Here is a 19,418-nt window from a genome sequence, read left to right on the forward strand (position 1 = left end):
ATGGTAGGCGGACTTAAGGTCTATGGTAGAAAACACTCGGTACTGCGCAATCTGATTGACCATATCAGAAATGCGCGGGAGAGGATACGCATCCAGCTGCGTATAACGATTAATGGTCTGACTATAGTCGATGACCATCCGAGGTTTGTTCCCGCTTTTGACTACCACGACCTGCGCTCTCCACGGACTAGCACTGGCCTGTATGATCCCTTCCTTGAGGAGCCGCTGAACCTCAGATCTAATAAAGATCCGGTCCTCAGCGCTGTAACGCCTACTTTTAGTAGCGATGGGCTTGCAGCCAGGTACCAGATTCTTAAAGAGGGATGGTGTAGTGATTTTCAGGGTGGATAGATTGCATGCGGGGCGCTTTGGGCAATTTGGAGGCTGCGGCTGGTTCCCTACTGCCAGTGAAGGGAGTGGCCCACCGTACTGTAGGATCACACTCCTCATGTGGGCCATAAAGTTTAGTCCGAGGAGAATTGGCGCGCAAAGGTGAGGTAACACAAGGAGCCTGTATTGCTCGTAAATTGTGCCCTGTACCTCAAGAGTTACCATACATTGTCCTTGGATCGGTACAGACCGGGACTGTGATGCCATGGAAATTGTCTGTTTGGCAGGGAGAATCCGGAGTCCACACCTTTTAGCAGTTTCAGGGTGTATGAAACTTTCGGTGCTTCCGCTGTCAAACAGACAATTCACAGTTCTGCCACTAACCTTTACCTCCATCATGGAATGTTCCAGTCTGTAATGCCTGGTCTGATCCAGAGAGATCGACGCCACCGTTGGCCCCTGGGCATCACTGCATGCTGCCGATGTGGATGCTGAGGACCCCTGCTGGTCGCTGCTGCATGCTGCCGATGTGGATGCTGAGGACCCCTGCTGGTCGCTGCTGCATGCTGCCGATGTGGATGCTGAGGACCCCTGCTGGTCGCTTCTAGTCGTCGTGGACCATGATGGCCGCCCCCATGGATAGCATGTGGCCGAGGGCACCAAGCGCAGCGACTCCTGGTGGTCTTCCTCCTCCTCTGTTTGCCACGATGGCGCCGTCCTGAGATCGCACGTGGTCGGACCTCGTGGGTACTGCGGCGTCGAAAGAGACGGTCTCCGTTCTGGAGGGTTACAAGCTGCACTGCCGTTTTTAGGTTTGGACCTGCAGACTTTGCTGTAGTGGCCTTTTTACCGCACTGGCTGCAGATTGCCGTTCTTGCCGGGCACTGTTGCCGTGGATGCTTGGCCCCACCGCAAAAATAGCATCGCTGGCCACCTGGAGCTGCCGCCGTCGTCGAATCAATCTGGGAGCGCGGGTTCGCGGGGCGAGGAGGGAGCAGAGATTGTTCCAACCACGTTGACTGCACGTGGTCCTCGGGGTACAGCGCCAAGCTCTTCGACGCCGCCTCCAACCTCACGGCCATCCCCATTGCCTGGGTCAAATTGAGTTTCCCCTTTTCTAATAATTTTAATCTGATGTATGAGGACCCTACCCCTGCTACGAACGCGTCTCGGGCGAGGTCGTGCATGTACTGCTCGGCGGAGACGTCCTTACAGTCACAAGCCCTGGCAAGCTGCAGGAGTTCATTGGCGTAGTCTTCTATGGTCTCGCCCGACTGCCGACGTCGTGTAGCGAGGAGATAACGAGCGTGAATCTCATTGGGTGGCGTAATGTACCTATTCTTTAGGAGCTCGACGGCACCCTGGTAAGTGGAAGCTGCACGAATGGCTAGGTAAATCGTGTCGCTTACCCTAGCGTGGAGGACTTGGAGTCTATCACTGTCCGTAGTGATAGCTACCGAGGCTGCCAGGTAGTCCTCGAAGCACTTCCACCAATGTTCGAACGTGTTAGCTGCACCGACCGCACGTGGGTCCAGTGTCAGACGATCCGGTTTTAGAATCTGTTCCATGTTCTAAGTTATCTGATTAAATTGATGCACCTCAATGAGCACCCGGAAACAAGGCTTTATAACTGAAGGCTTTAATCAGATAACAACGAAACTGCTAACACTAATACAACCGTTCAGACTGAAGGGGTCCTGCCGGAGCAGGGGGTCTTATACCCTGCCACCGGAGGCGGGACCCCACTGGAGTGTGCCAAGACAGCACTTAGGACAGGTAAACACCCTAACCCAACAACATAGTACAACCCCCATAACAACAACAACACCCTAGCCCAACAGTAACATAATAACAACCCCAGTGGTGAACCAACGATGGTTCACCACAACCCCCATAACAACAACACCCTAGCCCAACAGTAACACAATAACAACCCCAGTGGTGAACCAACGATGGTTCACCACACCCCCCCACCCCGCCCCCGCTGTCCCGCCCCCACCCCCGCCCCCGTCGTCCCGCCCCTCTCGTCCCAACCCCCCCGCCCCCCTCGTCCCAGCCCCCCTGCCCCCCTCGTCCCCGCCCCCCTCGTCCCAGCCCCCACTGCCCCTGTCGTCCCACCACCCCGCCCCCGCTGTTCCACCACCCCGCCCCCGCCGTCCCATCCCCTCCCGCCCCCGCCGTCCCACCACCACTCCCACTCCCACCCCCACCCCCACCCCCCCCACCGTCCCAACCCCCCCGCCCCCGCCGTCCCACCCCCACTCCCACTCCCAACCCCCCGCCCCCGCCGTCCCACCCCCCCCGCCCCCACCACTCCCCCCAACCCCCCCCGCCCCCGCCACTCCCCCCAACTCCCACCCCCCGCCCCCGTCATCCCACCCCCCCGCCCCTCGCCCCCCGCCCCCCGCCCCCCGCCCCCGTCATCCCCCCCTGCCCCCGTCATCCCCGCCCCCGTCACCCCCACACCACCCCCCTCCCCCACCCTCCCCCACCCACTACTTTCGTTGTCGTTCCCTGAGACCAATGCTCCTTAACCACTGATCCTGGGCCCTGGAGATTTTGGTCTTTGAATCCATTCTGGGGAGAATGTTCTTGGACTCACCTGTTCACTGCTGCTCTGTGACCCACCCAGTATCATCCTCACCTTCCTAAGTGTATCTGGACTGTTGAATGTCTTTGGAAAATTATTTGATTTAATAACTTCAGTTAGGTACTTGAACATTGATGTTAATGTCATTGGTTTATGAAGCATGCAGTACATAGAATTCAACATTATCAGAAAGACAGGACTTGCAATCAAACTTGATATCTTAGGCCCTCACAATTTCAAATACTCATAACAAATGGTCAGTTTTATACATTCCTCACCCAATAAACAACAGGCAGCACAGGTTTTGGAGTTGGTCCAAAGCTCGGTTGAAGAGGGGAAATGTGAAATAGAAAGCTGAAGTGGGTTAGGACAAGTAATCCAGAGCATAGAGCCTCTGCAGTTGAAGGCATGACTGCTAATGGTGGGTGATGAAACTGGATGTGCAAGATGTAGATAGCCCAGAAGTATTGGGCTGGTGGAGGTTACCGGATTAGGGAAAGGCGATGGAGAGATTTGAACACTTAAATTTGAAATTAAGTATTTTCAGAATGAGAGCTAGTGTATGTCAATGAGCACAGAGGTGATGGATGAGTTTGGATACAAAACAATAGGGTTCCTTAACTAAGACAGCAAATGTATACAACTGAAATGGACATAGTTGTGACACCACAAATTGCATCTAAAGCAACTGTTTTTGGTGTTGGTGGCGTTTACAAAGCAGCAAGAGATTGAGTTCCTGACATGATCAGGAGGGCTGAGCTGTGAATTACCTCATCAGAGAGGCAGACCTTAAAATTGTCACCCAAGGGTCCAGAAATGAGAAATGACACCCTCCACATTCTAACGTGCAAGTAACATCACCAAAGTGACCAAATACAATGAGATCTCTGAAACTGGAAATGATGTGACCGAGTCTTGGATTTGAGGATCAGTTGATCAATTTTAGAGATTTTTCCCAACAACAAAATGCTGGAAACACAGGTTCAATGAATTTGGTTTGAAATGTGTGTAAATGTGTCACTGTGGAAGTGACCTGGTAAAAGGACACTGTTCCAGCCTCATAGTCCAACAGAACTCGGATCCTGCTCTGAGATGGAAACTCTTGGATGAATATGGGCTGGTAATTGTGACAGGCTCTGAGAAAATTACCACCATAAAAGCATAAACCCCATGAGTTGCTGTTGTTACCAAGATGTGAGTTTAGTCCTTCCCTCTCCATGTTCCCACACACAATACCTATTCTCCAATAATCCCCACTTGTCTTCACATCCCAGGAAAGGGATCCGGAAGAGAAACTCTGAGTGCAGAGAACTTGGGGATGGTGTTTAAACCTCTCAGGGTGAGGTAGGTAGGGCTGTTTCTGTTCAGTCCACGTTGCTGATCTCAGATCATCAGACAGAATCAAGTTGCAGTTTGCTGTATTTGCATCCAGGGTCAATGACCTTTTCCCTAGAGTGGTGAGAAGAGAGTGGTCAGACAGAGTTATTCCACTCAGATCGATCGTTGACTGCTGTAGGGTAGCAGTGTCAGTATTTCCTCGACATTGTCAGCCCATATTACCTGTTAGATTGAAAGTCATTTATTAAAACTGGGAAAATACAATCAGAATCTTCGCTAATTTAGCAGTGTGTGGGTCTGAAGTGCTGTATGTTCTGCGAACAGCGCAGTGAGACCTAGCAATCAGTTTAATCACATGTTTCCCACAGACACAATCGCTGAAATTCTACTGCCTCGCCGCCACAGAATTGGAGCAGGCGAGTGGACAACGGAAATGCCCATTGATCTCGGGTGGGAATTTCTGGTCTCGCTCGAGTGAGACCATAAAATCCCGCCCATCGGGTACAGCTCCACAATCTCAGCATAATGGAATACACAGCTGACAGGAGTGTGTTCTTCCCTATTACTTTCTCAGCCCGAGTAGTTTGATTAAAGCTTCCATCAGTTTACACATAGTCGTGAAGATTTATCTGATACTCCCTCCATCTGTACATAAGCTATTTATCCTTGTTCGTTCTGAAGTCACCCAACATCCACTCCAGCTTTGGGTGTGACACAGACCAATTCAGAGCTATGAGGAAGGTACAGGTGCAGGGGTTTGATTCCCAAATCCCTCATACTGAACGCTGTTTCTTCATTCAGAGTTAAATAGAAACAGAAAATGTGAGGGTTAAATAGAAATTAAAATCAGTATGAAGGTTGCGTAAGAGTATAAACAAACCTTGGGATATTCCTGCTCCCCTGATGATCCCAGTTGACAGCTGGAGAATGTTTTCTGGTACATGGGCTGCCCCAGGGGAGCTGTGAGTGGGAGGAGTTACATCTGATGGCTCCCTGTATTTGGTGAAAGATGGCACTGTAAATAAAGCACATAGTGACTTGGAATTTTAGCACAGGTGAGGTCTAGCCACCTTCATATTGCTCAGTGGTGGGTTATATATTCCATGCTTTTATATTCCTATGTTACAATAGTGACTTCACATGTAAAGATCTTTGCATTGATCGAAGGTTGTGAAAGGCAATATTCAAATTTTGTTTCTTTTTACTTTGCTTTATAATGAAGTTAACACTCCTGAGATGGATGGGGGACACTCTGACAGTGTCTCTGACACCCTGCCCCACACCTGACTGGTGTGTGAGGTGTCACTAGGGATTATGCTCAGGCTCCTGATTTGATATTAAAGAACAGTACATGACAGGAACAGGCCCTTCAGCCCTCCAAGCCTGCACCGGTCATGATGCCTGCCTGAATTAAAACCGTATGCACTTATGGAGTCTATATCCTTCCTTTCCCATCCTATTCATGCATTCATCTAGATGCTCCTTAAATGCTGCTATCGTACCTGCTCCTGCAACCTCCCCAGGGAGTGCGTTCCAGACATTCACCACCCTCTGTGTAAAAAGCACTTGCCTCGCACATCTCCTCAACTTTTTCTCATGCACTTTAAACCTATGTGCCCTAGTACTTGGCTTTTCTACCCTAGGAAAGAGCATCTGAACATCCACTCTGTCCATGCCACTCATAATCTTGTAAACCTCTATCAGGTCGTCCCTCAACCTCCGTTGTTACAGTGAGAACAAAATGAGTTTATCCAACCTCTCCTCATAGCTAATACCCTCCAGACCAGGCAACATTCTTGTAAACCTCTTCTGTACCCTCTCCAAAGCATCATATCCTTCTGGTACTGTGGTAACCAGAATTGTACGCAATATTCCAAATGAGGCCTAACTAAGGTTCAGTACAGCTGCCAATTCAATACATGACCTGCCAATTTTTAAACTCAATGCCCTGGCCAATGAAGGCAAGCATGCCGTTTGCCTTCTTGACTACCTTATCCACCGGCGCTGTCACTTTCAGTGGTTGGTGGACATGTATGCCCAGATCTCTCTGCCAGTCAATACTCCTAAGTATTTAAATACATTTACTGTATAATTCCTACATGCGTTGGACCGTCCAAAATGCATTACCTCACATGTGTCTGGATTAACCTTCATCTGCCATTTCTCCGCCCAAGTCTCCAACCGGTCTATATCTTGCTGTATCCTCTGACAATCCTCTTCACTATCCGCAACTCCACCAATTTGTGTGTCGTCTGCAAACTTACTAATCAGACCAGCTACACTTCCCTCCAATCATTTATATATACTACGAACAATAAAGGTCGCAGAACTGATCCCTGTGGAACACCGTTAGTCACAGCCTTCCATTCAGAAAAGCACCCCTCTACTGCTACCCTCTGTCTTCTATGGCCAAGTCAGTTCTCTATCCATCTTGCCAGCTCTCCTCTGATCACGTGTGACTTCACCTTTCATACCAGTCTGCCATGAGGTACCTTGCCAGTGGCTTTACTGAAGTCCATGTATACAACATCCACTGCCTTTCCCTCATCTATCAGCTTCATCACTCCCTTGAAAAACACGATCAAGTTAATGAGACACAACCTCCCCTTCACAAAACCATGCTGTCTATCACTAATAAGTCAATTTGTTTCCAAATGTGAGTAAATCCTATCCCTAAGAATCTTTTCCAATAATTTCCCTCCCACTGATGTAAGGCTCAACGGCCTATAATTTCCTAGATTGTCCCTGCTGCTCTTCTTGAACAATGGAACAACATTGGCTATTCTCCAGTCTTCTGGAACTTCACCTGTAGACCTAAAAAGAGGCCAATGAGATTACAAAGATTTCTGTCAAGGCCCCAGCAATTTCCTCCCTTGCCTCCCTCTGTATTCTGGGGTAGATCCCAACAAGCCCTGGGGACTTATTTAATGCTTTTTAAGGTGCTCAACACCACCTCCTCTTTGATATCGACATGACCTGAAATATTTGCACACCCTACCCTAGGTTCCTCATCCGCCAAGTCCCTCTCTTTGGTGAATACAGAGGCAAAATATTCATTTAGTATCTTGGCCATTTCCTCTGCTTCCATGCATAGATTCCCTCAGGGATATTCCCAGCTCTCTGACCACAACCAACCAACCTGCTCTCAGTCCCTTTTATTGGAAAAAAAGCTGCATGTTCTTACTGATAATTTTCAATATATTTGAGTGGTACTTTTCCAATTCACTCAGCCTCTTCTGGATATGTTGAGATACATTGGACAGGTTCAGGGTGAGCACTGGAACATCTAGGTCTGTGACTCTCTGAGTCTCAGTCAGTCTGTAATTTAAGAGGAAAGAATGTTTTTATCAGTGGGGGCCATTTCAGATCAGAAACCCAAAGAGGAACAAGTAGTGCAACAACCTGCACCCCATCTATTGCTCAGACCGATACCCTGCAGTAACCCATCCTGAAAATGGCAGAATCCCAGGATTTACCTCCTTCCTGCATTCACACCGATCTCCACGTGCAGTGAGATCCTGGTTGGCTGCCACTGCAGTTCAGTTTGTGACTTTCAAAGCTGCTTGTGTTCAGTCCAGTTTCTGTACTGGAGACTCACTTTTCTACTATTACTAATGATTATTATCCTGAGGGTCCTCCCCCACCCCCTTTGCAGAGACACAAACACTACAATTATGTGAAATGAGGAGAAGGAACCGCATCCCAGGGAACTGTTTTCAGTGGAATTACTTCAAGAAGGCTGAATTTTGCCAAGATCATCAGGGACCTGACATTCAGCTGAATTCTGTTTGGGGAACCTAGAAGTGGTCATGGGCAGGATGCTGTGATCCTCCTGGACGTTCTTAATTCAGAATGATGGGCTGACCAGGGAATGGGAAGGGTCCACAATGATGACTGATCAGCAGCATCACAGGGAGAGGTGGGCACTGCTGATAAGAGAATAGGAGAATGCAAGAGCACCTCAAGATGCATGTGCCTTCTGAAGGAAGTGTGAACAGTAAGTGTCGCTATAGCTGCCAGAGCATCATTGAGGTAGGCATAGGATGGTCTAATACCCATGGCTCGATGAGAGGTTAGTATTTCGCAGAAGCCTGGTCTGCTGCCAGAACCTGTCTCCAGGCTTTGGCCTTAGGAGTGCCTGCCAGATGTCTGGAATATCCCAGCAACCTCACCAATGTGACCCCAGGTGAAGGTGTAGCTAGCTGATGGTGGTCAGACAAGGCCTAGGGAAGACCGTTCAGAGGTGGAAATGGCATCGAGAAGCTTTCCTGACATGAGATTCTCTAATTTTGTTCCCAAACCTGTTTTTGTTGGGACTGGGAAAATTCAGTCTGGAGTGTCTAGTGACATGGACATTCTGGGAAATCTCAACTCATTAACTCATAATAAGGCAATTACAGCACATTTTCCTGTCACTGAGGCACTGGAACTTGCCCCTCTCCTCATTTCTCAATGGGATGCTTGATAGAACAAGCCAATCACACAACACTTATTCACCCAATGGAATAAAGCTGTCAAAGACACACTTGGATCTTTTAGGAATTTTCTATTAGAGACATCTTGTTGCAGCTTTCTCTCTCACTTCCTGTCTAACAGATTCTTGAGAAACTTGACACAGCAATGGAACAATCCATGTTTCTCAACTGCAACAGCAAACCAACCTGCATTGAAATAGCACCTTGAACACAGTAAATGACCCAATATGTTTCACAGGAGCATGATCAGATAAATTTTGGATATTAGGTTAGATTACCAAAAGCTATGGCAAAGTTAGATTTAGGGAGTGTTGAAGGAATCAGAGGCAGGTCAAGAGGTGAATAAGTTTAGTGAGGGAATTCCAGAGCTTAGGACCAAGTTAGCTGAAGGAACGGTTGCTAATGCTGGGAAAAGAAAGACAATATTACAAAAGGCCAGAATTGAGGAGCACAAAGACCTCTGAGAGATCAAGAGCTCAAGGAGGTTACAGAGATAGAGACAGGAAAGACCAGAGAGGAATTGGAAAACACAGGTAAGAATTTCGGTTTCCCCCCCACAGTCCAAAGATGTGCAGGTTAGGTGAATTGGTCATGCTGAATTCTCCCTCAGTGTACCCGAACCGGCGCCGGACTGTAGCGACTAGGGGATTTTCACAGTAACTTCATTGCAGTGTGAACGTAAGCCTACTCGTGACTAATAAAGAAACTTTAACCTTTAAAGAATTTCAAGTGACTAGGATATGGGCAGCAGAGTTTTAGATTAGCTGAGGTTTATGGAGGGTGGAAGATAGGAGGCCAGCTAGGAGAAAGTTGCAGTGATTGAGCCTGGAACTAGCAAAAGAGGCTTTCAGTAGCAGAGACATTGACAGAGATGTTAAAGAAATGGGAGGAGAATATTTTGGTGTTGGAGAGGGCATGAAGTTGGGGGCTTGGCTCATGTTCAAATAAGATTCCGAGGTAGTGAACACTTAGTTCAGCCTCAGACCAGGAACAGATTTGGAATCAATGGCTAAGGAGTGGAGTAGGTAGCACAGATGGAAGCCAATGGCTTCAGTCTTCCCAATGGTTAATTGGAGGCAGTTTGGACTCATCCGATTCTGGATATTGAACAAACAATTCAAAAATCAATGGCAGTAGTGAGATAGGGCTGGTTGTTGGTGTACATGTAGAACCTCCCATTTTCCATGGCTGCCTGAGCCAATAATCCCTCAAATCATACTTAAACATCACTCGATATTCCCACCATTTGAAAACACTGCATCTGGGAAGGTTTCTAAGCTGTATTTCTACTTTCAGTCTCAGATACCCGTGACTATTCTATATGAATGAGAGGAACTTACCTGGAAAGGAGCTGCTTTGAGTTCTGTGAATAAAGGGAGAAGATCAAGTCAGTCAACGAACAAACTATTACCCAATGCAACCAAACAGTAAATTTGGGATTGGGAGGAAAGAATTCAGTGTGTAACAGCCTGTGGGGCCAGTCACAAGAATGGAGAGCAACTCCACCTTTCACTGCACTCCATCATGGGATAGCACCAAAACTCCGAGGGTAGGGCTGAGGGGGCAGCTCTAATTTTGGGCCCCTTCAAACAATCCAGCCTCTCTGAAACACCCCAGTCCCCTGCCATGACCCTGTTTATATCAAAAGTGTACCTGAATAAGGGAGAGACAGTCCCTCTGTACCAGACTCTGGGTTTCTCCATCTATTAATGTAATCTGTTCCATCCTCTTGTTTAATGTTTCAGAACAACTTCTAATCTGTGAAAGAACTTGGTGCGCCTCCTCATCAATTAGTTTCAGTGAGGATTCTTCATCTTCATCCAGCTTTCTCTTCCATTCAGAGAAGTTCTCCGATAACTTTCCTTTCAGCTCATTGATTTGTGTCTGAAACCCAAACCAACTCTCATTACAAATAGCCCTTTCACACAACTGTTATCCGGAGCACATGGCACTTTCCAGGGACAAAAGTTTGTTTAGATTATGACTCCATCACCCATTAAAGATAGACAAGCAGTAAGTGTCTACTGGGATAGAAAACAGTGTTTAACCAGTGTTGCTTTCAATTTAAAAGAAAAAAGACTGTATTTAGACTGTGACACTGTTACCTGTGCATTCACACCTGGAGCAATGGCTCTAGTTTTTGTAGTCATACCTTGTGAAAAAGATCAAGGTTCTGGAGAGAATGGTGACATGTAAATTGATGCATTTTAGTTCTGAAGATTGGCTTTGAGAGGATGGTGATTTAGAGAAAGACAGGTAGAGAGGGACGTAATTGTGGTGTCAATATTATGAGCACATATTGGACTCATTAGGTGAGGTACTTAAGATGGATTGGATGGTCAGACTTAGAGGGTCTATGTATAAAATCCATAGAGACAGAGTTAAGACACCAGAGTCCTCTATCTCTGGAACAGACTCCCTGAACATGCAATGGATATGGAGTCACAATCATCCTTCAAAACAAAGAACAACAAAGAACAATACAGCACAGGAACAGGCCCTTCGGCCCTCCAAGCCCGTGTCGCTCCCTGGTCCAAACTAGACCATTCTTTTGTATCCCTCCATTCCCACTCCGTTCATATGGCTGTCTAGATAAGTCTTAAACGTTCCCAGTGTGTCCGCCTCCACCACCTTGCCTGGCAGCGCATTCCAGGCCCCCACCACCCTCTGTGTAAAATATGTCCTTCTGATATCTGTGTTAAACCTCCCCCCCTTCACCTTGAACCTATGACCCCTCGTGAACGTCACCACCGACCCGGGGAAAAGCTTCCCACCGTTCACCCTATCTATGCCTTTCATAATTTTATGCGCCTCTATTAAGTCTCCCCTCATCCTCCGTCTTTCCAGGGAGAACAACCCCAGTTTACCCAATTTCTCCTCATAACTAAGCCCCTCCATACCAGGCAACATCCTGGTAAATAAGAACATAAGAACATAAGAAATAGGAGCAGGAGTAGGCCATCTAGCCCCTCGAGCCTGCCCCGCCATTCAATAAGATCATGGCTGATCTGACGTGGATCAGTACCACTTACCCGCCTGATCCCCATAACCCTTAATTCCCTTACCGATCAGGAATACATCCATCCGCGCTTTAAACATATTCAGCGAGGTAGCCTCCACCACCTCAGTGGGCAGAGAATTCCAGAGATTCACCACCCTCTGGGAGAAGAAGTTCCTCCTCAACTCTGTCTTAAACCGACCCCCCTTTATTTTGAGGCTGTGTCCTCTAGTTTTAACTTCCTTACTAAGTGGAAAGAATCTCTCCGCCTCCACCCTATCCAGCCCCCGCATTATCTTATGAGTCTCCATAAGATCCCCCCTCATCCTTCTAAACTCCAACGAGTACAAACCCAATCTCCTCAGCCTCTCCTCATAATCCAAACCCCTCATCTCCGGTAAACCTCCTCTGTACTCTCTCCAAAGCCTCCACGTCTTTCTGGTAGTGTGGCGACCAGAACTGGACGCAGTATTCCAAATGCGGCCGAACCAACGTTCTATACATCTGCAACATCAGCCCCCAACTTTTATACTCTATGCCCTGTCCTATAAAGGCAAGCATGCCATATGCCTTATTCACCACCTTCTCCACCTGTGACGTCACCTTCAAGGATCTGTGGACTTGCACACCCAGGTCCCTCTGCGTATCTACACCCTTTATGGTTCTGCCATTTATCGTATAGCTCCTCCCTACATTATTTCTACCAAAATGCATCACTTCGCATTTATCAGGATTGAACTCCATCTGCCATTTCTTTGCCCAAATTTCCAGCCTATCTATATCCTTCTGTAGCTTCTGACAATGCTCCTCACTATCTGCAAGTCCTGCCAATTTTGTGTCGTCCGCAAACTTACTGATCACCCCAGTTACACCTTCTTCCAGATCGTTTATATAAATCACAAACAGCAGAGGTCCCAATACAGAGCCCTGCGGAACACCACCAGTCACAGGCCTCCAGCCGGAAAAAGACCCTTCCACTACCACCCTCTGTCTTCTGTGACCAAGCCAGTTCTCCAACCATCTAGCCACTTCCCCCTTTATCCCATGAGATCCTCCTTTTTTCACCAGCCTACCATGAGGGACTTTGTCAAACGCTTTACTAAAGTCCATATAGACGACATCCACGGCCCTTCCCTCGTCAACCATTCTGGTCACTTCTTCAAAAAACTCCACCAGGTTAGTGAGGCATGACCTCCCTCTCACAAAACCATGCTGACTATCGTTAATGAGTTTATTCCTTTCTAAATGCGCATACATCCTATCTCTAGGAAACAGGGCACAAATTTTCTTTTGTTCTTTCAGTTCAGCAACCATTCTTCTAGATTGGAAAACTGCACGTCACTTTGCTATTTAAGAAATGTGAGAAACTGAAATCATGGCTTTATAGATTAGTTAGCCAAAGATTAATTGTCAGGAAATTACTTAGCGTAGATTTTCATGGGGGCTCATAGAAACCCAACCCATGTTTGACTGCCCAGGAATTATGTCTTATCACAAAGAGGTGGTGTTCACAATGCATTTGGAGAGCCACGATGAAATGTGTCTCGAGTGTGGCTGCAGTGCGTCAATAGGAAGGCCTACCTTGATTCTCTAATACAGTATCCCAGCTTCCAACCTCAGTCCTCGTATTAGATCACCCTTCAGCTTTTCTTTTTTAAGAGAGAAAAAACCTACTCTGTTGATCGTTCCCTAATCTGTAGCCCACACATTTCTGGAATCCAATGACTAGTGGAGCTGAACTCCCAATGAACCGTGGAAGTCGGGAGGCCTCAAAATGGGGTGGGGGGGGGGGGGGGGAGAGAGAGAGAGGGGGAAATCCCTTTGGAAAGGCTTTGTGACATGTTCTTGCCTCCAAGTGATTGTGGAGGAGCTGGAGTGACGATGAGAAAGAGTATTCACCTGGGTGTGGTTTGTGACTAATTAAACCCCTTTGTGCTTAATTAAGGATTGTATTGCAATGTTTAGCATTGCTGGCTCATGCGATACACATTTTGTCGGAAGGTTGGTGTTGAAATGATGATTAACTGCCAGTGGCTAGGTGGGTGGATGTCAGAGCTGCAGGTTTCATTCAATGTGGAAGGAACCTCTCCAAAAATTGCCCAGAGCTGTGGCAGTGTCCCTTACTGTGGATGCTTTCCTCGTAACATTTGTCTGCCCTAACCCTTCTGACCCTCTTATTGAATCCTTTTGTGGCCAAACCTAGCAATGGAGGCACCCTTACACCTCCTTACATGCTTCAGCAGTTCTGATAGTGTCTTTCACTGATCTTTCATTGCTAGTCAGACTTCTTATTGGCCCTCAGACCTTAATTGGACAGATCTTCTGAAGGTGACCACTTAATTGTCCAGCACCTCCAATCTTTCTCTGGGTCCTGCCAGCGGCATTTACGCATTCCCAAACCACATTTCATCGTGATGGCAAGATTGGGATCCTGGAACGAAAATCCTGCTGGGGTGGACCCAGCCTCAATTTTGGATCTTTTATCTAGTCACTATTTATTAGCAACTTGAGTGAGGGCATGGAGAACTACATATATCCAACTTATCGAAGAAGGCAACATTATAAACAGTGTAGCTGGCAAAGAGATATTTAAATTGAGCAAAATAAATTTCAGTATTGGCAAGTGAGATTGTTCCCTTTTGAAAAGATAGATGTCCTGGAAAAGGGAGAGAATAGCCATGAAAGTAAAGAATGACATGAGGATAATCTTGAGAAAGGATCTTGTTTCAAAGATGTACATCCCTTTGGGTTGCTGCAGGTGGAACATTGGGGCACAGCCTTTGTACTGGATTGGCAGTTATTGGAGGAAGAATGGTTGACCAAAAAATCTCTGTTAGAATTGTGACCATCATTGGTGGAATAGTTTTCCTGACAATTGCACTCTCCGCCTTGTTCATCAGCCCAGGCAGCAGGTTTTAACAAGAATGAAGGCCTACATCGTCCATTTCCAACTCCTTATTCCTATGTTATAAATGTGCAGTGTAACTACATAGTGCAGAGGACTTGATGTCGACGTGTGACTCCTGTACAGTCTACATGTATTTTGGATTCTGAGGGCAAGTCTTGAGGTTATCAATGCAAACAACCTTGCTGTTTATTACATTTTCTGTATGAATATTTCAATAAGTAGGTGTCACATCCAAAAACTGTAAGCATAAACATTGGAGTTTGTCAGTAACTTTCAAGAGAACTCCAGCATTAAATGGGAAGCTAAAGAGATAGTTTATAGGCCCATAACTATGGTTGTACAGTTGGACGGAACTTTAAACAAGAAACCTGGCAAAGTAATAATTGTTGGGGGTTCTAGTCTTCATATAAATTGGACTAATCAAATTGACAGGAGATGGGGAAGTTGAGTTTGTGAAATGCTTTTGTCACAGTTTCCTGGAACAGCTACTGGAACTCTACTGTCCCGTCCACCACAGAATTGGAGTGGGCGAGGGGCGGACAATGGAAATGTCTGTTGACCTTGGGCGGAAATTTCCAGTCTCACTTGAGCGAGGCCGTAAAATCCCACCCATTATATTGTGAACCCAACAAGGAAAGAAGCTATTTTAGATCTAGTCTTGTGAAATGAGGTAAGGTTAATTAACAAGCTCATAGTAAAAAATCCACTGGGAAATGTGATCATGATACATTGGCATAAATTAGAGATTAGGACCAATCCTTTTTGGAGTGAAGTTTGGAAACATACCTACACATAATGTGGAACACTCTTCCACAAACAGTAGACTCAATTGTTGACTCAATTGTTAGTCTGTCAATCTCAGATGTAAAATTTTTATTAATTTGGGTTTTAGAATTAGGTCACAATTTAGCCACGATCGCATTGATAGGCAGAACAGGTTTGAGACGCTAAATGGCCTCCCCCTAGTCCTATATTCCTATGTAATTTCCTAGAGTTTTGCCTGAATTAGCTGCAGTTTCATTGAATCAGGTTCTACTTTTACCAACCTTTATTTCAGCTTCTATTCTCTCCAAATCTTGCTGCTTGCTGGAACAATTCTGCAGGACTCCCCAAAGTTTCTTGATTTCTCTGTTTAGTTCTTCCTGTAAAGCATTTAGAAAGTGTTTAAAAGTGTTTAAAAGAGATTTAAACTGGAATGTAAAAGGGAAATGATTCTGTTCCAGGAGTGATTCCTGGATGGAAAGTGGATCATAAAATCTTAGAATACTTGCAGTGCCAAAGGAAGCGATTCCGCTCTGCAGTTTTTCAGGAATCTTAGTGCTCGAGTCCTGAGCAGAAACATTTCCTCCTCCTCCTAGCTCTCAGTAAAGAGATGCTCCCTGTCCTGTATAAACTGAGTAACCACACGTGTGCACACACACCTTTTCACAGTAATACATTTTCACATGGACGTGAAATCTTATTCATAGAAATCATCATAGAAATCATAGAAACCCTACAGTACAGAAAGAGGCCATTCGGCCCATCAAGTCTGCACCGACCACAATCCCACCCAGGCCCTACCCCCACATCCCTACATATTTTACCCACTAATCCCTCTAACCTACGCATCTCAGGACACTAAGGGGCAATTTTAGCATGGCCAATCAACCTAACCCGCACATCTTTGGACTGTGGGAGGAAACCGGAACACCCGGAGGAAACCCACGCAGACACGAGAATGTGCAAACTCCACACAGACAGTGACCCAAGCCAGGAATCGAACCCAGGTCCCTGGAGCTGTGAAGCAGCAGTACTAACCACTATGCTATCGTGCCGCCCCATTATTCCAGTAATCAGCTGAAGGGAAAGGGAGACAGATTCAGTCACACTAGTATTTCTTAAACAGCAATCCTCCCTTGTTGTGAGGAGCAGTTTTTCCATCCAGCCTCTGAATCTCTCCCTGTTGGTGTCCCTCATTTTCCATGAGATGTAGAAGCAGAGGTAGGCCACTCAACCCATCGACTCTGCTCCTCTGTTCAATGAGTTCATGATTGATCTGATATATTCCTCAACTATTTCCTGTCTTATCCCCATTACCCTTGATTCCTTTACTGATTAAAAATATATCTATCTTAGCATTGAACATACTTAATGACCCAGCTTCTGCAGTAAAGAATTCCACATTTCTGAGAGAAGAAATCCTCCCTCATCTCTGTCTTAAATGGGCGACCCCTTACTCTGAGGTTAGGCCTTCTCGTCCTAGGCTCTCCCACAAGGGGAAACAGCCTCTTAAGCATCTACCCTATCAAACCTCCTGAGAATCCTATATGTCTCAACAAGATTGCCCCTCATTCTTCCAAACTGGCCCAACCTGCTCAACCTCTTCTAATACAAAAATCCCTCCAGATCCAGGATCAACCTCCTGATCCTTCGCTGGCCTTCCTCTAAGTATACCTTTCCTTAGATAAGGGGACCAAAACTTTTCACGGTATTCCAGGTGTGATCGAACTAGTGCCTTGTACAATTTTAGCAAGTCTTCTCTATTTTTATATTTCCCTTTGAAATCAAGGTCAACATTTCATTTGCCTTCCCTATTACCTGCTGAATGTGCTAGCTTTTCGTGATTTATGCACTAAGACCCCCAAATTCCTCTGTACTGTAGTTTTCTACAGTCTTTCTCCATTTAAATAATATTCAGCTCCTTTATTCTTCCTGCCAAAATGCAAAACTTCACATTTTCCTACATTATATTCTATTTGCCAGGTTTTTGCCCAATCACTTAACCTATCTGTATCACTCTGTGGCAACCTCACCACTTGCCTTCCCACATATTTTTGTGTCATCCACAAACTTGGCAATAGTATGCTCATTTCCCTCAGCTGGTGATGGTCTTCTCCCTGCTGCTCAGAGGGCAGAATCCCTAAGCACAGAATTACAACATGCTCTACTCTACAGCGCTGTGCCAGTGTGGGTGGGGAGCTGTTACACTCCTTCCAGTGCCCACCCTGTTCTCTCACCTATACTGTAAGAGAAAGGGGAGGGAACAAATCTGACTGACAAAAATAAAACTCCTGTAAATCTATACCGAGGGCAGCAATTAGCACAGCAATCAGTTCCTACTAACAGGAAAACTCACTGTATTTAATAGCAGCAATGATGTCACTCACCTTAATTGCACCTTGTATCTGATCCAGGCTCAGCAGTATGTGAGATTTATGTTTACCAATAATTATACAGCAACTGCACACACATTCTGCATCATCTTTGCAATAGAACTGTAGGAATTCCTTATGGTCAGGACATTGCCAGCTTGAAAGGTCAGACACAGGTTCAGTTAGGATGTGTCCACTGAAGGTCTTTTTGTGCAGATGTGGTTGTAAATGACGATCACAAAATGAAGATTCACATTTTAAACATGTCTTTGCAGCTGCTGTTAGATCATCGATACAATAATCACACATGACTTGAGAAAGACCAGCAGGAGCCTGTGAGTTTTCCATTATTTATACAGCACTGAGTTTCACCCCAGACTAGAGCTGGGATCAAAGTTCTGACACCAGTAAAGACACTCAAATCCTGAACCTGTTGTCAGGGTCCAAACTCCCTCAATGTGTTTCAAACAGAAACTATGTTCGCTGAATTCTGGTACATGTAGAGACAGAACTCTGCCTCTAAAGCTCCAGTCTCTTATAGCATCGGAAAAAGTGAGGAACTAGGGCAGAAAATAACACCCTTATCTACATAAGGTACAGAGTGACAGTGTTAGTTTCACTTTCATGATTTATTCTGGCTGAAGATTAACCTTTTCAAACCTGCAGTTGCAGTTCACGAAAAACAAGATTACAATTTTACAATATGGAACCAGAGTACAGCAAATTAGCCTCATTGAACACAGACACAAAACCTACCAGCTCAAACCAAGCCCAAAATACTTCAACAAACAAATTAAAACTGATTTAAAGAGTGAAATAATATTTACAAATCCTGCAGAAAGGAAAGAGCTCCCTTGAAGGAGTAGAAAAATATTCAGAAATAAAAGTTCATTAGACGAACAAAGTGAGATGTGAAAAAACAAAGCGCAGGGGTTACAAGCCTCAGTAAACTCATGTAAAAAGGAGAATAAAGTCAAAGTAAGTCATGGTCAAATGGTACAGGGTTCTGGACAGACCCACCTTGGGGGTACTGTGTCCAGCTTCTGAATGGTCAAAGCCATCTGGCACCTATGACACTCGAACAATTTATACTGATGTACAGTGCCTGGATTGACATTAAGAACAGTCAATGGGGACAAATTATCAGAGCAACCAGTAATTCATTAGAGTAGATATGGAGTAACTATTTTCACTGGTGGTAGAGATTTGCTGGAGGTTCACTGAAAACTGCACAAAGTTCTGCAACATTCAAGACGACTCAGATACTGAAGAAGTCCATGTCCAAATGCAGCAAGACCTGGACAATATTTAGTCTTGGGCTGACAGTGGCAAGTAACATTCATGCTATGTAAGTGCCATCTTCAACAAGATTGGATCTAATCACCCCATGATATTCAATGAATTACCATCGCTGAATCCCCCCCACTATCAACATCATGAGAGTTGCCATTGACCAGAAACTGAACTGGACTAGCCACATAAATACTGTGGCTACAAAAGCAGGTCAGAGGCTAGAAATTCTGTTGCAATTAACTTCCCTCCTGACTTCTCCCACAAACATTGAGCTCCTCCACTATGAATGAGCAGTGGCACTGCTGAAACTCACCAAGGCCCTGTAGGCAGCACCTTCTAAGTCCACGACCAC

At 45.9% G+C, this 19,418-nt stretch overlaps 1 protein-coding gene across 2 annotated transcripts; it reads right to left on the reverse strand.

The window, feature by feature from the left end:
- Window positions 1-3,008: 3,008 nt before the first annotated feature.
- LOC144505248 (E3 ubiquitin/ISG15 ligase TRIM25-like) lies at window positions 3,009-18,327 on the reverse strand. Of its 2 annotated transcripts, none has more exons than XR_013499798.1 (7): window positions 17,789-18,327; window positions 15,686-15,781; window positions 10,387-10,617; window positions 10,074-10,096; window positions 7,443-7,576; window positions 5,139-5,251; window positions 3,009-4,480 (listed from the first exon to the last, which is right to left on the reverse strand). XR_013499798.1 is itself a non-coding variant. In XM_078231285.1 (7 exons), the coding sequence occupies exons 1-7, from the start codon at window positions 18,119-18,121 to the stop codon at window positions 3,849-3,851; spliced, it is 1,473 nt and encodes a 490-aa protein (XP_078087411.1). In that variant the 5' UTR covers window positions 18,122-18,260; the 3' UTR covers window positions 3,015-3,848. The 2 variants fall into 2 exon arrangements, 1 of the variants encoding a protein (XP_078087411.1); XM_078231285.1 differs by having other exon boundaries at window positions 3,015-4,369; window positions 5,139-5,273; window positions 17,789-18,260.
- Between the last annotated feature and the right edge of the window lie 1,091 nt (window positions 18,328-19,418).

The sequence above is a fragment of the Mustelus asterias genome, chromosome 16 (genome assembly GCF_964213995.1).
Source record: "Mustelus asterias chromosome 16, sMusAst1.hap1.1, whole genome shotgun sequence".
Taxonomy (NCBI): domain Eukaryota; kingdom Metazoa; phylum Chordata; class Chondrichthyes; order Carcharhiniformes; family Triakidae; genus Mustelus; species Mustelus asterias.